The sequence below is a fragment of the Phalaenopsis equestris genome, unplaced genomic scaffold, assembly GCF_001263595.1.
Source record: "Phalaenopsis equestris unplaced genomic scaffold, ASM126359v1 Scaffold000002, whole genome shotgun sequence".
Classification (NCBI taxonomy): Eukaryota; Viridiplantae; Streptophyta; class Magnoliopsida; order Asparagales; family Orchidaceae; genus Phalaenopsis; species Phalaenopsis equestris.
Genome location: NW_018164444.1, coordinates 67,662,160 through 67,676,902, shown reverse-complemented (window position 1 = coordinate 67,676,902; position 14,743 = coordinate 67,662,160). Strand labels below are relative to the sequence as shown.

Sequence of the window (14,743 nt, the reverse complement as noted above, 5' to 3'; positions counted from 1 at the left end):
TAATAAAAAAAGGCATTTATTTACAATTTACACCTGGTTTTTAGAAAATTATTCTCTACCATAATTTTATAACTATTTTTTAAAAAAACTACAATCACCCAAATATATCAGATATGTGTAGGAAGTGTTTTTTTAGGAGCGGTTTGAAATAAATGTATTTTCAAGTGGCCTATAAATTTATATTGTCGGTATGTAGATCAGTTAATTAATGACATTAATGACATGTACATTACATATATATATATATATATATTTAATTATAATTTTGGATATGTAAAAATGAAATTTTTTTTATGTGAGAAGCATAAATACATAACATTATTGGACTTTTTTCTAAAACTTGATCTGTTTAAATCGAATTTCTCAATAAAACTTTAACAATTGAGAAATTTTTGTAAGAAAAGTTATTTAAATCTTAAGGGAAAAAAAAAATTAAAGAAGAAACATAGCTTTAATATTAGAAATATAAGCACCCCTACTAGAATTTTAGAAGGTGGTTCTTTTGGCCAAAACAATGAGTTGGTGTGGTCCAACTGGCCTGATAATATTTGTCAGTATAATATATTTTTTTCAGAAATGGTATGACAGTCGGCAACAAATATTTGCATCATTTATGACACTTCAATGAAAAGAATGAACATGGCAATGGTATTTCAGTGGCTTCCTTCACATGAATGCGCTCCAAGTCTAACTTAATAAATGATTCACAAATTGAGCTTATGAGCTAACAAACCAAATTTGAACTCAAGCTTGACAACTTATTAGCTAATGAGCCAGCTTACTTAAATATAATTAATATAAATTATATTTTAAATATATTAAAATTTATGAATTTAAGAGAATTATTTTAACTCTCATGGGAAAAAAAAAAAAAATTTAAGGACTAAAATGGCTCCCTACAAAGAACCAATGTAAAGCAAGCAGATTACATTAGGATTATACAAATAGGATACTTTTGGAAGGGCCAAAGCAAGCAAGCTAACTAACCATCATAAGCTTTACATACCAATCACCAACTTCAATGATTGGCAGAAAGCTACTAAAGCCGGCAAAGTCTCAGCTTTACAAATTTACAAATTTCAGTTGAGATCAGGGAGGGGGAAAATAAGACAGGATTTTACCTTCCAGGATTGAGATGTACAAGGGTTTGGGTCCCATAGAAGGATCCCATGTCCCACTCCTCATTGGGGGAGGATAGAGTCATTAGTGCAACTACAATAGATCTCGTGCTAGGCCGCAGCTGGGGATTTTCCTGGGTGCAAGCTCTGGCAAGCTGGGCCATCTGGAAACCAGACAGACAGACAAACTTACTATATGAAAGTTCAGAAAGGATTATAGAGAGAGAAGAATCAAAACTTGTTTATAGGGGGTCAAAGTTACTTCAGATTATACAAAAGGTCAATTTATTTCCCAACTTATTTAATATGTATTAAGTGTCTAGGACAATTTTACATTTACTTTGAGTTTCAGACTGTCATCCCAGTTATATTTAAAGAATTACTTTTTTTTTTTTTGCTGCTTTATAAATGCTGCTTTATAAAAACTTTTGTGTTTGTGGTGGAAAGCTGTTTTTTACGACCAAACCTGTTAAAGTAAGGTGGTTGTAAGAAAACTACTGATTGACTGTTTGAAAAAAATAAATATTTATAACTCTCGCTACATCATTCTAATAAATTGTTTTCCCCCACCATAACTTTTATAACTATCTTTACAAAAAGCTATTCCTCAACACTTTAAATTGAGACAAATAATTCTATCAGAGTGGGTAGTAAATTAATCTTTTACATAGTCTATAAGACTATTTTGTCCCCAAGCAAAATGTCAGAAGATCATTTTAATCCTTTACTCAAAATGTGTGTGTAGAGGTCATCACCTTCAGCACGGATTCAATTGGATAGTTGTCGCCAAGCCTAGCATCCACTAGGCTCCGAAGTTCTTCCATTGGTTCCTCTTGCTTAAGAGCGCCTTCAAACTGTTTTCAAAATATGATTCAATCTATCTTAAGCATAACCAGGCGTGAGTGCTTCATGCCAATATAATCACCATATTGATAGCTAACAATATACTGTTCAAGAGAGATGACATTGAGAAACTATTGCTATTGACAAGTGAATGAAAAAATTTACCAGAGATATCAAGCCTTTGGATTCAGTAGCAGATTCATTAGACTTTACTATAGCTTCTTTGGCTGAAATCAGCTCATAAAGTACAACGCCAAAAGCGTACACATCCACCTTGGGAGAAACATCACCATACTTGGCATATCTGAGAGAAATTGAAAATTATTTCTAGCCAACAACAGCAAGCCTTCATCGCACTAAGCGGCATAGGCTACATGAATCCTTTTTTTTTCTCGATTGTGTGCTATTGAGTGTCATATTTTCATTTAATTCTAATAAATTAAGATAATTTTTTATACAACAAGCCCGAATCTTTTTAAGTCGACTACAAGAAAATTATTTCTAGCCAACTGAAACAAATTTTCAAGTATTAAAATAGTCCCGACTATTTACATGGGGCTATTTTAGTTTCAACGTTATAAAATGAAAAATTAATCTGCGGACTCTTTAAATTTGGGTTGAAATAATCCTCCATCAAGGCTATTTCAGCACATGCTAAAAGAGTATGAAGACCAAATTAGCACATATATAAAGTTCATGATTAAAATGACCCCCTATACAGAGTTGGGACTACTTTGACACTTTTCTCCAAATTTATCATAATAGAATATATTGATTTGATCCGCATATGATAACATAAGAGATGCATTCTGCTGATGAAATTAAAAAATGGCTAAAGCGTGTAATAAAAAAATGGCTAAAGCATGTGAAGTTGATGGCGTTCTAACTTGTCAGACACCCCATGCCAACCTTTAAAATTTCTACTATACAATGTGGAAGAGTCCAGCATGTCACAAAATATTCAAATTTGAACGTCAAAAATTGATCTCAATTCAGCAACAAAATTTCGTAGTGAAGAAAGATAATTCAACCTTCAATTTGATAATTCAACTTTATCCTATAACTAGCATCATTTGTAGAACAAAAACTTTTAGAAGTGATAAAAAGTGTTTTTATCTAAATTTGGAGCGAACTTAATGGAGAACTCACAAACACGAAGCATATTTTGGGCCTTGAAAGTCCAAGCTCCCAACCAACAGAATAAGGAATGCTATGTAGAAGTGATAAATAAGTGTATATATAGCTAGCGTCCTGATCTTAAAATCCACCTTTCATCCAGTTGAACGTTAACTATCCTCCCCAAATCTCTCTCCCAATAATTGATTTAAGGATAGTGAGGATCATAACTAGACTAGTTATTAATTGATTAGTTTGGTGGTAAGTCGGGAAAAGGAGACGCATTTACATATAGATGTGACCGTTTAAAAAAAAAGAAAAATTTACATACATATCACACAATTCTTATAATTTACATATCTAACATCTAAAATTTGATATTTACATTTACAGCATATTGGTGCTATAACCTTATGCATAAAAACGTGGATTTAAATTTTAAAATGTAGGTAAAAGTGGTATTTTTAATGTCATGATAAGGATCTGAGTGTTATGAATGTGAATACTAAAATTTAGGAGATAGATATGTTAATAAATAAGAGTTGAGAGTAATTTCCCCTTAAAAAAAAGGACGGTGGTTTCATACTCTGGAGACATATAGCCAAATGTTCCAACCAGACGAGTCATCAATGATGTACTCACAGCTTCTGTGAGTTTTGCCAATCCGAAGTCTGCAACCTGCAAGATATGAGTTCTCTTAACATCAACATAGTCACAAAGTTTGCCATTTTGTAATAACCTTTCTACTGCTTAAAAAAAAAAAGAAACCTTTCCATGAAAATTTTTATCAATCAAAATGTTTGCCGATTTGATATCCCTGTGGACATATACTGGAACAGTATGCTCATGAATGTGCTCCAACCCCCTCGCTGCATCAAGGGCAATCTGCACTCTAGCAGACCAAGGCAGGGGATCTCTCCCTATAAGAGCATTCAAATTCAAAGGACTTAACAAAAACAATTTATAATCTGAGAATTGTGCTGACAAGCAACGAATATTTTACCTCTGGACCCACGTAAATGTTGCTTTAAGTTGCCATTTTCAATATATTCATAAACAAGGAACAACGATCTCTCAGTGCAATAGCCAATCAGCCGCACCTGCATGCGTTTTGAATATTATTAGTTCAGAAGAGTTACTTGTTGCTCGTTCTGAGATGGTGACAGTTAAAGAGGCAGTTTCGGATAAATTTTTTTATTATTATTATTTTTATTTTATGTTTTTGTTTGAAATAAACAGGCTTGGCATGCTATAAAATATTTAGCTGTTTGAAAAAACACTAAAATAACTTTAAAATGCCCCAAGTATTTTTAAAATAAGCTAATTTGCTTTCAAAAAAAAAACAAAAAAATGCACTAAACTACTAAAAACAAAACAAGAGTGATCCCAAGGAGCCCCAAATGATGCTAATATTTGAAAGCTAGACGATTAAAGATGAGTGGACAGTTACAAGAAGCTAAAAGGAGATGTGTAGTAAAGAGTATTTGTTTACCAAATTCAAGTGATGGACATGTGTTAAAACTTTGAGTTCAGCGAGGAATTCTTTAGATGCCTGCGTATCCATTTTCTTAATAGCAGCTTTCTGCAAGATGGAGAAAAGAGAAAATCTTTAGTAGAAGTGGATAATATGGGGAAATAGAAAGCAAGCATCCAACATAAGTTTGAACAATAATCCCAAACATCAGGTTAAGTCACCACCCATAATTATCATCCCTTTATCAAACATACATTGAAGAAATTCATGGACTGCCTCCCGCACTTAATTTTTTTTATAACGTTATATCCACTAATTAAGTTAATATCAATCAGTGCAACATACTTGGCCTAATGTTTAAAAGTTCTGTTTGATTTAAAATGTGTGATAATATTTTGAATGCCAACAATGAGTTAATATTATATGACGATAACTTGACATTGATCATTAGTAAAGAAAAAGAAATTAAAAAGCGCTCCTAAAAATAAACTGTTAAAGTGAAGGTGCGAAAACTTTGACAATTCCAAAAAGGTAAATTTTCAAGATTAAGATGAAGATTTATAAATTTAATGATGCAGAAGAAAGTATGAATGAGGACGGCGATGGAATGAAAAGTGGCAAAAGATTAGAATATCACCGTACCATATAACCTACAAATTAATGTAATTTAACTTTACTAGTTAAAAATCATCTATTTAGTAATAATTTTAGAGTTCAAATGCAATGGAGCTTGAATTTTCATTAGTTTATCCAACAGGCACTAAAAATGATGTTTAGCTATTTTATACCCTCCAAATATATTCAACATGATTAAAAGAAATTTATATGTGATTAATTATTTATGGCGATGCTGCATTGTGTGTTAAACAACCACGACTCCTTAATCACATCTAGTGTCTCTCTTTTAAACACGATTCATTCATGTCTTATTAAATAATCCTAATACTTTTGACAAAAGGTAAAAAAAAGTAAATTATCTAAATCCATTCATAAAAGATCTACTGCCGTATTTTACTTCATAAACAATGCATAACAACCTAAAAGTTCTTTTTGTTGAATAAAAGTTGACAAACATAAAAAATAAAGAAGCTTTGGAGATCTAATTGCAAATGCAATCTGTGAATCATCCAAGGATGTTGCTTCCAAACTAAGAAAAGTCAACAGCATACGACCCAGTGAAGTATCAATTACACTTTAGATAAATAATTAAGACGAAAAAGAATACCAACAATCGATGCCAAACACGATCTACAAAACTCATGACCATAAAATTCATAAAAGAAATTTGTAATCATGGTGTCTTATAGCAGATTTCAAAAGAAGTTATGAAATTTTGCCTTTATGACAAAATAAACCCAAATTTTCACACAAACTTATGAAACAGGAACATAAAATTTACTCTTCAGCAACATAGTAGTAAATGAAATAGAAAGGAGATAGATACCACTCTAATTTTAATATCATATACAAAAAAATAAGGCTAAAACTACTACTTCCTTTTATAACAGTTTTACACAATTTCAATCTGATTCAATGTATTCAATCAAAATAAACTTAGCAGTTGATTTCATACAGTGATGGGATTTAAAAAAGCAGTTGATGAATCATGAACATTTTGATTACAGAAATGATTTATAAAATATAATATATAATTTAAAAATAGCTTTTGAAAATGGTCATAACATTTTATCGAATGATGACAACCAACCTCTCCTCTTAACTCGGCATAGTAAATAGCACCAAATCCACCTTCGCCGATTTTATTAGACAAATCAAAATCATTAGTAGCCTTAGCCAGCTCTTGATAAGAAAACTCCACAGATTTATCAATAGTGATGCCTGTGAATGGTGTACCAATACTGGGAATCAGCTCTTGACTTCTGTCTGTTGCAGATGCCGAAGCTTCACCAAGAAAAGAACTATATTACAATAATAGAAAACTATAATAATTTCATAGCTGTTTCTTGATGAAGAATTTTCAATGTGGTTAGATTGATGGAGCCCCAAAAGGAAGATTTACCACTCAATTCCTATTTATTTACATATGTCACACCTATACTTCCATTTTTATATACATTCCACCTTACCAATGCATAAAAAAGGTATATTTCACCTTCTGAAATATAAAATGATTGTATTTTTTATGTTATATGAAAGATTTCGGTGGTATAAATGTAAAAAACAAAGTCAAGATGTTAGATATGTAAATACATAGGAATTGGGTGGTATGCATGTAAATGCCCCTAACTAAAAAAGGACCTTTCATCTTTTCTTACCTTATTTTGCACTGGAGAGGAGGCCATGAAGCAAAGCACAACAGATGAAATAGTAAAGCTTATTAAGTACACACATTATCATCAACCATATTACAATAAAAATATAAGCTACCTTAACTTCTCCAAATAAATAGATAAAACAAAAACAAATATAATTCATGATTCATCCCATAAGTTCGTTTGAGCAAAAGAAATATAATATGGCAAAGTATTAAAATTTCATGTCATTGAGACTAAGACAGTCAATAACAGAAGGATTTAAAAACAATCTCATTGTCCTCAAAAATCAATCAGATGTACCCCAAAGTTAAGCTACTAATCAACCCGACTTTCCAACAAATTACACAATATAATTTTTCATAAAGAAGATTTACATATACACCACTCAATTGCTATGTATTTACATATCTAACATCTAAACTTCAATTTGGACATATATATGCCACCATTCCTACGCAAAAAAAAAGGTGCATTTCACCTTTTCAAATTAAAAAAAGGTGTCTTTGATATGAAATGAAAGATTGGGGTGGTATAAATGTAGAAAGCAATGTTTAGGTATTAGATATGTAAATACATAGAAACTGCATGGTCTGTATGTAAATGTCCCCTTGTAATTATCATAATGAGTCCCTCAGAATTGGAAAGGTCGCGGTCATTTATCGACCATTCAAGAAGCTTGAATGCAATAAAATAAAGCGGCAAGGTTGGCGTAGACTAGTCTATGATGAAATTTACTGAACCTGAGAGCGAGCACGAGAAGCATAATATCAAAAGAAAATAAAGAAAAAAATGCTAATACGAATACAATAAAGATGTTGCAATAAAAATGCAGGTACTAAAAAATTAACGGATACATTTTAAATAGGTTGTTCTCATCAGTCTATCATTACGGGAAAACAAAGGGCTTAAATCAAAATAGTTTAAAAGATTTTTGGGCAAGAAAGAATCAAGGATATCTAAAGATTATTCAATAGCAAGTGAACAAAAGCATCTGATAAATGAAGAAATAATTAACTTTAAGTTTGCAGCGGCTGATTTACTAGAAAGATATAACACTAAAACACCGGCACAATTGTTCAAGGGGGAAAAAAAAATTAGAGCCTTACTGAATAATTACCATTTGCATGCATATTTGTGTTATTGTCAAATTGCAGTGCAGGCAATGCAGGGGTGCTTGCTTTCTTTGTCCTACAAAACCTGCAAGAGAAGCAAATAGCCACCAGAAATCCAACCGCTCCAGCTACACATATTCCACCTAAAGCTCCGCCTGTTAATCCTGCTTAAGCTTGAAGTAAAAAATAATAAGTTATAACTTTCTCATTAATTTGCCAGTCCATACTTATAAAAGTGAAGATTGTGGGCCAACCAGATGTGTTGCTGCAGAATATATGAATTAAACTGGCATTAGAATAAAAAATACTGCAAGGTTTACCTCAATAGTGAGCTATTTTTCAAATATCATATTTTACCTTGAAATAAGAGGGCGATAGCTTCCTGTTGGATCTGTCCAAAAACAAAAAAAAAAACAATCTAACGATATTATTGCAAAATTAAGCAAAACATAAGTTCATAGAAACTATGTATGGCAACCACAAAAAAAAAGCATGATCATTATCTACTTTCCACACTACATTTATTTTATGCAAAACTCCAACAGAAAATTGTGGGCACTTATATAAATACCACACAATTCTTATGTATTGACACATCTAACACCCAAACTTTCATATTTACATGAAGAGCACTCATATATTTAGTATCACATCAAAAATAGCACTATCAACTATCAAGCCTAGTCCCCAAATAACTCGTCTAAGGTTAATACATCATGAATGTCTACATTAGGCTAATTTAACACTAAGGTTATGTTACTCCAAACTAACCCGGGCAAGGTGGGTTAAAAAAATTCAAGTTTCATCGAATCACATAAAATCACACGTAAAACTACATTAAAAAAAATAATAATCAAGAAAAAGCAACACAATTACAAAGAAAATAACAGCATCTTGAGGCAGCACCTCACCATGATTGTTTGGTCACCCTTCAGTAGATCAGAGAATGATCTGCTATCCCGCCCCTTCTATATGATTATCTTTATTATTCCCACCTTTTTATTTATTTCATTATTGCTAAGTGCTTAGAGAAATTAATTATTCTAGGTTTCTCTCTCCCTCCATCACACCCTCCAAGGAAAAAGAGTGGCCAAGAAAAAAAAAAACATGACATGAAGAGATGATAATCTTAGAGTGTGGCTTTTTTTAGTTTCATGTTGACAAAGTCGTTGACCAAGTTGTCATGTGGTTCTATTTACAACTGGATTCCAACATGCAATCGGTTTATTCTCGTTAACTTCTTCGGGTCAAAGATATCCTATTAACAATGAATTTTACTTTCAAAAATTGGTATCACTTCCAATGTCTCTCTGTAAAGTCAAGTGTTGGTAGGCTAGGTCCCCATCCTTGTTCGAAAAATCAAATATTACACATATATAATATATGAATGTATGGATTGTTTTACAAGTTTAATTTCCAATATCTTTTCAAAAATACAGAAAATATATTCAAATGGTACAAATCATATATTTCGTGTGCTAAACTCCCATATATATAAAAATATTCCTTTATGTGTCTCATTTTGATGTATTGATAATGAATTTGATTAACATAATTTTATATCTTCATTTCAAATAAATAATTCATACTTTTAATTCTAACTGCATATTCATGTACATTTAATAATTGTCTATGGTTCCCAGAAACCAAATTGAAATGTTCTGCATGGAATGGCCAGCTGCAAAATACTAATACCATTGTAAATTGTCAGGAACACAACTGAATTTCGCTTACTTCTCTCAAAAAGCTATCAAGATAAATAATGAAGGCCGCTGCAATAAGTTCAATTTTCTCAAAGAAACTCCAATCAATATGACATGGTATTATTTATTCAGAAGATTAACTAACTCCTGTCAAAATATTGATGAAAAAATCCAGAATCCTCAAACAGGTAAAACCTAACAAAGTTTTCCCAATGCAAGATGATAGAGTTTTCAAACTTTGCAGAAAGATTCTTACCATTTCACACGCGCACATGCACGCACAAATTTATATATAGTGACGCCACCGTGGCTCATTGGTTAACAGCGTTAGTAAGACCTCGGGGTCACAGGTTCGAGCCTTGTCTCCAATTAGTCAAATGAGGTTGATTGCGGGGTCCGCACTCCGGCCAATCTTTCTTAATACATATACATTCATACATAATGACAACTAAAATTTTGAACTATAACACACAAACATTAAGAGAAAACAATTTATAAGGCCTATTAATAAAATTTAAAAGCATTGAGTTCTAGCCAAAGAATGCAGCATTATCGATATTCATTACATAACGTGAGGTGCGAGTCATGGAATGCTAACAATGCCCACCAAACAAGAGTACCTATTTCATATGACAAAAGTACTACTCTTGGCAAAATTCTGGTTAAGCTAATGAAGTTGGCTAGCCCATAGTCCTCCTCAGGTCTAAACACAGCTAAGTCGTAAGCAAAAGTGGAACAAAAAAATTTGTGTCCAAAAATAAATAAGGTATATTCGTTTAAGAAAAAGATATAATGCATAGGCTATAAAAGTAATATACAAAAATGTACACCACACAAGAAATAATTTATAGAGCACTCTAAACCAGGGTGTCGCAGCCTTAAGTTTATGTCAGCAAAATGGTCAAATTAAGATGCAAGAGTGAAATAAAGAAGCGCATCTAAAAAACCTTTGAATACTTAAATGCATGAAAGGGGATATAAAATAAGTTTACTGGCAGCAATATCTCAATTTTCTAGAATAATCAATAATCTGTAGGATTGAGATACATATTCCTTTACATTTTTGGCTCCCTCTGGTTGAACATAATTGAAATAGAGGAAATGAAAGTGAAAAAGGAAAATAAATTGAATTAAAATTACTTTTCACCATATTAAGGTTTTTTCTTCTCTTTCTTATTTGGTTGATAAGAATCGAGTTTCTGTCTTTTGGTGAAGAGACAATGGTCATGATACAATAATAACCCGCTGAATATTTCTTCTAAATTAATTAATTAAAATACTGCCAAACGGACCAGCTTCAAATTTATGAACCAAAGTCCCTGAAAAGAGGATTGCAGAATTCGCAAGAATACCTGCTAAATATATTCTTTAGCATGCAAAAAAAGAAAAAAAAAGAAAAAACCCGCCAAGAGTAACTTAAAACATCCGCATTTAAGGAGAAGATGTCCACGCTAAGAAATAACAAAGCATATAATAAACACCTAAGATAAAGCCAAATGCCCCACAAGAAAAGACGTTTCTCACAGTCCCATGAAAGCATCAGGAAACAGCAAAACAATCATAAATTCCAGAGTCTTGATATGCAGTCTATATGATAGAACTCACAAAGAAATCGTAATCACCAAAGACAAAAAAAAACAAAAAAAAACTCACCTTTGGTTGGAATAAACACAATGCCTTCCCCCGCACTAAAATTCTTGCCAGGATTGAACCTCTGTAGCAGCTCCTCCTTCCCCGAAAATCCATAGCCGTCCGCCAACGATTCGAGGCTATCTCCAGCTCTCAGCGGATACGTCACAAACAGCCCATAGTCCAGCGACACCGACTGGTTTCCGCAAGAGCAAGTAACAGTCACATTAATCCTCCCCCTATCAGAAATCCTCGTGAGCGGATGACCGTTAACCTTCGATAGACCATCCGAAGTAGTAAGATTAGCGTAATCAGTGACAATCCGGTCATACGTCTCATTTCCAACTTTCACATACGTGAAGGTGTGGCCCAGAAAGCCGCCGTCGATACAGTTGCAGGGAAATGAAACATTAATTCTTGACCCGGAAAGGATGCTGTTTCTATTGACAATAGCAGGGTTGTAAGGCTGTATCTCATCGTAGGATGAAATGCCGAATAGGGCGGAAATGTAGGAAAGATTGAGATTGGGGGGGACGTAGTACGATCCAATAGCGAGGTCGCAAACCCTCGTGCACCCCGACTCAGAGATAGGCAAGAGCGATGCGATCATGAGGACGGTAAGAATGGCGGCAGACATCTTCTACGATGGCAACAAGAAGCGATCCGAACCGTAACCCTAGATTTCGGCAGCACTGATCGGGAGAAGGCGAAGCATTCTCCTTCGGATGATAGAAGAAGCGGAGGACCCCAGACTGAAGAGCAGGCCGAGGTTTATAGTTGGTCGGCAGCCGTGAATGGTTGGTCGGCCTCGGTGGAGCAGCCATTTGTGAGGATTGGGGTGAAGAAGGTTGACGTAATTAATGGCGGCAGAGGAGACCATGGGCTCGTTGGTGTCCAAACAGAACAGACAAAAGGAGATGGAAGTGAGGTTAAAATACTTCATTTCGTGATTTGGATTTGTGAAGTAAAGTGCGAGATAGAATATTCTTTTCACATTTTTTTATGAAGATTAATTCAAATTCATTAAAATTTATTTTGAAAATGTAATATATTTTTTATTAAATGCTTATTTTATTAGTCGGAGTTTAACAGATTTCAGATCTGAATCAGTCGACAATTATTTTTTATTTTTTTTTTTTTGCATGGAAATAAGATGATTAATTTTATTTATTTCTTGTCAATAAGATTAGCTAAAAAAAATTTTCTGATAAAAATTTAACATATAAGATAACGGATATCAGCATTGATATGTCATCAAAAAATTCGATCATTTGGTATGAATTTCGAGGTAATTGATATGAATCTTAAAGAATTTTCTTAAGAGAGAACTTCAAAACAAAAATTGAAAATCATACAAAATCTTGATTTTAGGAAACTCAGTCAACCCGTTGGCACCAATATGGGTCTGATCCGAGTCAGTTCAAGTCCATATCAAACTGTTAAATCACTTTTTGAAGTTTTTGGTGGCAAATTACAAGATCAGATGGATTTCAAATTTAACAAGTTTATAGTATTGAATATCTTGATGAGATGAATCCAATGAATATGATCACTCGATTCCAACATTATCATGGCACTTCTATTTTTACAAAATATCATCTAATCGAGAGATTATCTTTGGGGAGTTCGATGAAGTTTTCTAGATTCATTTCTTAATTGTAAGGGAGACCAATCCCAAACTCTATAAATAATGTCTAGCCCGTTTCATGAAGGGGAACTGAGGAGCTAGAGCTAGACTAGAAGGAGAAGAGAAGGAGAAAATTTCCAGAGTTGTTCTGAACCGAAGGTCCGGTGATCACTTCTTGTCTCACTAGCAATGACCATTATCGACCACCCCCCATTGGCTGCCTCCTACTCGTCGCCATTGATGGACCTCACATAGTAACAACATACTTCGCAATGGAGTTCTGTGCAAGGTAACATCATAATGTCCCGAATGCTGTGCAATGAAACACTCAGATGACAATGTAACAACACATGACGTATACGTTGCAACGGCATATTCCAAAAATGATCATGAATAGCATCATATCAAGGATCTGGCGATAAATACTTGTAATAATTGCTTACAACAATCATACCCATAAAGCTCTCTCCTTAAATCTCTCCACTATGACACATGTGGCCAACAACTCATGTTGTTCCCAACTCCTAGTTTTATTGGCTTATATATGTTATTACAACACAACACTACGACATACGTTGTTCGTGGCTCATGCAGCTCCCAACTCTAGCTTCTGTGACCCATTGATGCTATTACTGCTAAACACTATGACATATGTGAACAACTATCACCTATGCAATCTGCAACTCATGTAGCACCCAACACTAACCTTTTGTATCTTACAAATGTTATTACAGCTCACGACTACGCTCTATGTTAAAAAATATGAAAAAATAAAACTAATAGATTTAGACAAGGCTTTTGTGCTAGTTTTTAGAAAAGAATATATTTGCATATAAATAAGAACGCACCATAAGAATGGTCCATCTACTCTTACTTTATTCAACCACCATTTATAATGCTTTCTCCCTTTCAAACCTTCTTCAGATAAGTTTTGGTGGAGAGGAGACTTGGATAGTGGTCTAATATTTTAAATTGATATGTTAAAACTACCTTTGACATAACCTAATTCCACCATTGATCATGATATTAACAAAATGAGAACTGCATAATGGCTAAGACTACCACTATGAAAAACTTCCACCATCTCCATTTAAAACAAGCTAAAAACATCTCAATATATTCAATGTATTTCATTTTCATTTTCTAGCTTGGAAAAATTAAGCTAAAATTAAATTTATGAAATGTTAATTTGTTTCTCATATAAAAATTCAAAATTTGATTCATGCAGTGTTAAGAAGTACATTAAGATTTTGTTTTAGTAGATTATGTACTTTATTGTAGAGAATAAGACACACAGGACTAAATTCCCACCATGATTATGCCTGTTTTACATTACAAGCAAGGAAAAAAAAAATCACTGCAATTACTTGCTCTTACTGTTCAGTTAATGGAACTCGTTCCTTTATGAATCTTAATAAACATCATATTACGTTAAATGACAGAATTTCTTGCCAATAGGGCTGTCAAAACAGCTCGTTGTTCGCGAACAGCTTGTGTTCTGCTCGTTCGCTAAGTTAACGAGCCGAACATGAACAAATATTTATTCGTTCTTGTTCGACTCGTTTTGGCTCGAAATACTACTGATCAATTATATATATATATTTGATGAGTAGTATTTTTAAAAAGTTTAATTGACTACAAGACTACAAAAATTTATAATCAATTAAAAGTATTAATTAAGAAAATAGAATAAAAAATATTAAATTAGATTCAAATAATGTTTTAAATCTTGCCACAATCCTTAACATCTTATGGCTACGTGATTAGGGTTGTCAAAACGACTCTTTGTTCGTGAACGGCTCGTGGCTGACTCGCTAAGCAAACAAGCCGAACACGAACACACTT

At 33.2% G+C, this 14,743-nt stretch overlaps 1 protein-coding gene across 2 annotated transcripts; it reads right to left on the bottom strand.

The window, feature by feature from the left end:
- Positions 1–926: 926 nt before the first annotated feature.
- On the bottom strand, positions 927–12,248 carry LOC110039404 (lysM domain receptor-like kinase 3). Of its 2 annotated transcripts, none has more exons than XM_020744444.1 (12): positions 11,296–12,248; positions 8,297–8,330; positions 8,194–8,204; positions 7,945–8,103; positions 6,260–6,453; positions 4,570–4,659; positions 4,081–4,177; positions 3,846–3,997; positions 3,664–3,755; positions 2,127–2,265; positions 1,874–1,972; positions 927–1,282 (listed from the first exon to the last, which is right to left on the bottom strand). In XM_020744444.1, the coding sequence occupies exons 1-12, from the start codon at positions 11,906–11,908 to the stop codon at positions 1,118–1,120; spliced, it is 1,845 nt and encodes a 614-aa protein (XP_020600103.1). In that variant the 5' UTR covers positions 11,909–12,248; the 3' UTR covers positions 927–1,117. The 2 variants fall into 2 exon arrangements, with proteins under 2 accessions (XP_020600103.1, XP_020600105.1); XM_020744446.1 differs by having other exon boundaries at positions 6,260–6,390.
- Between the last annotated feature and the right edge of the window lie 2,495 nt (positions 12,249–14,743).

Bases quoted from the DNA above. Each gene is read 5' to 3' on its own strand.
- LOC110039404 (XM_020744444.1), bottom strand. From the start codon at position 11,908: ATGTCTGCCGCCATTCTTACCGTCCTCATGATCGCATCGCTCTTGCCT. The intron at 6,454-7,944 runs GTAATTATTCAG...TTCTTGGTGAAG, and splicing joins CACAAATATGCATGCAAATG to CTTCGGCATCTGCAACAGAC. The intron at 4,178-4,569 runs GTAAACAAATAC...AAACGCATGCAG, and splicing joins ATGTCCATCACTTGAATTTG to GTGCGGCTGATTGGCTATTG.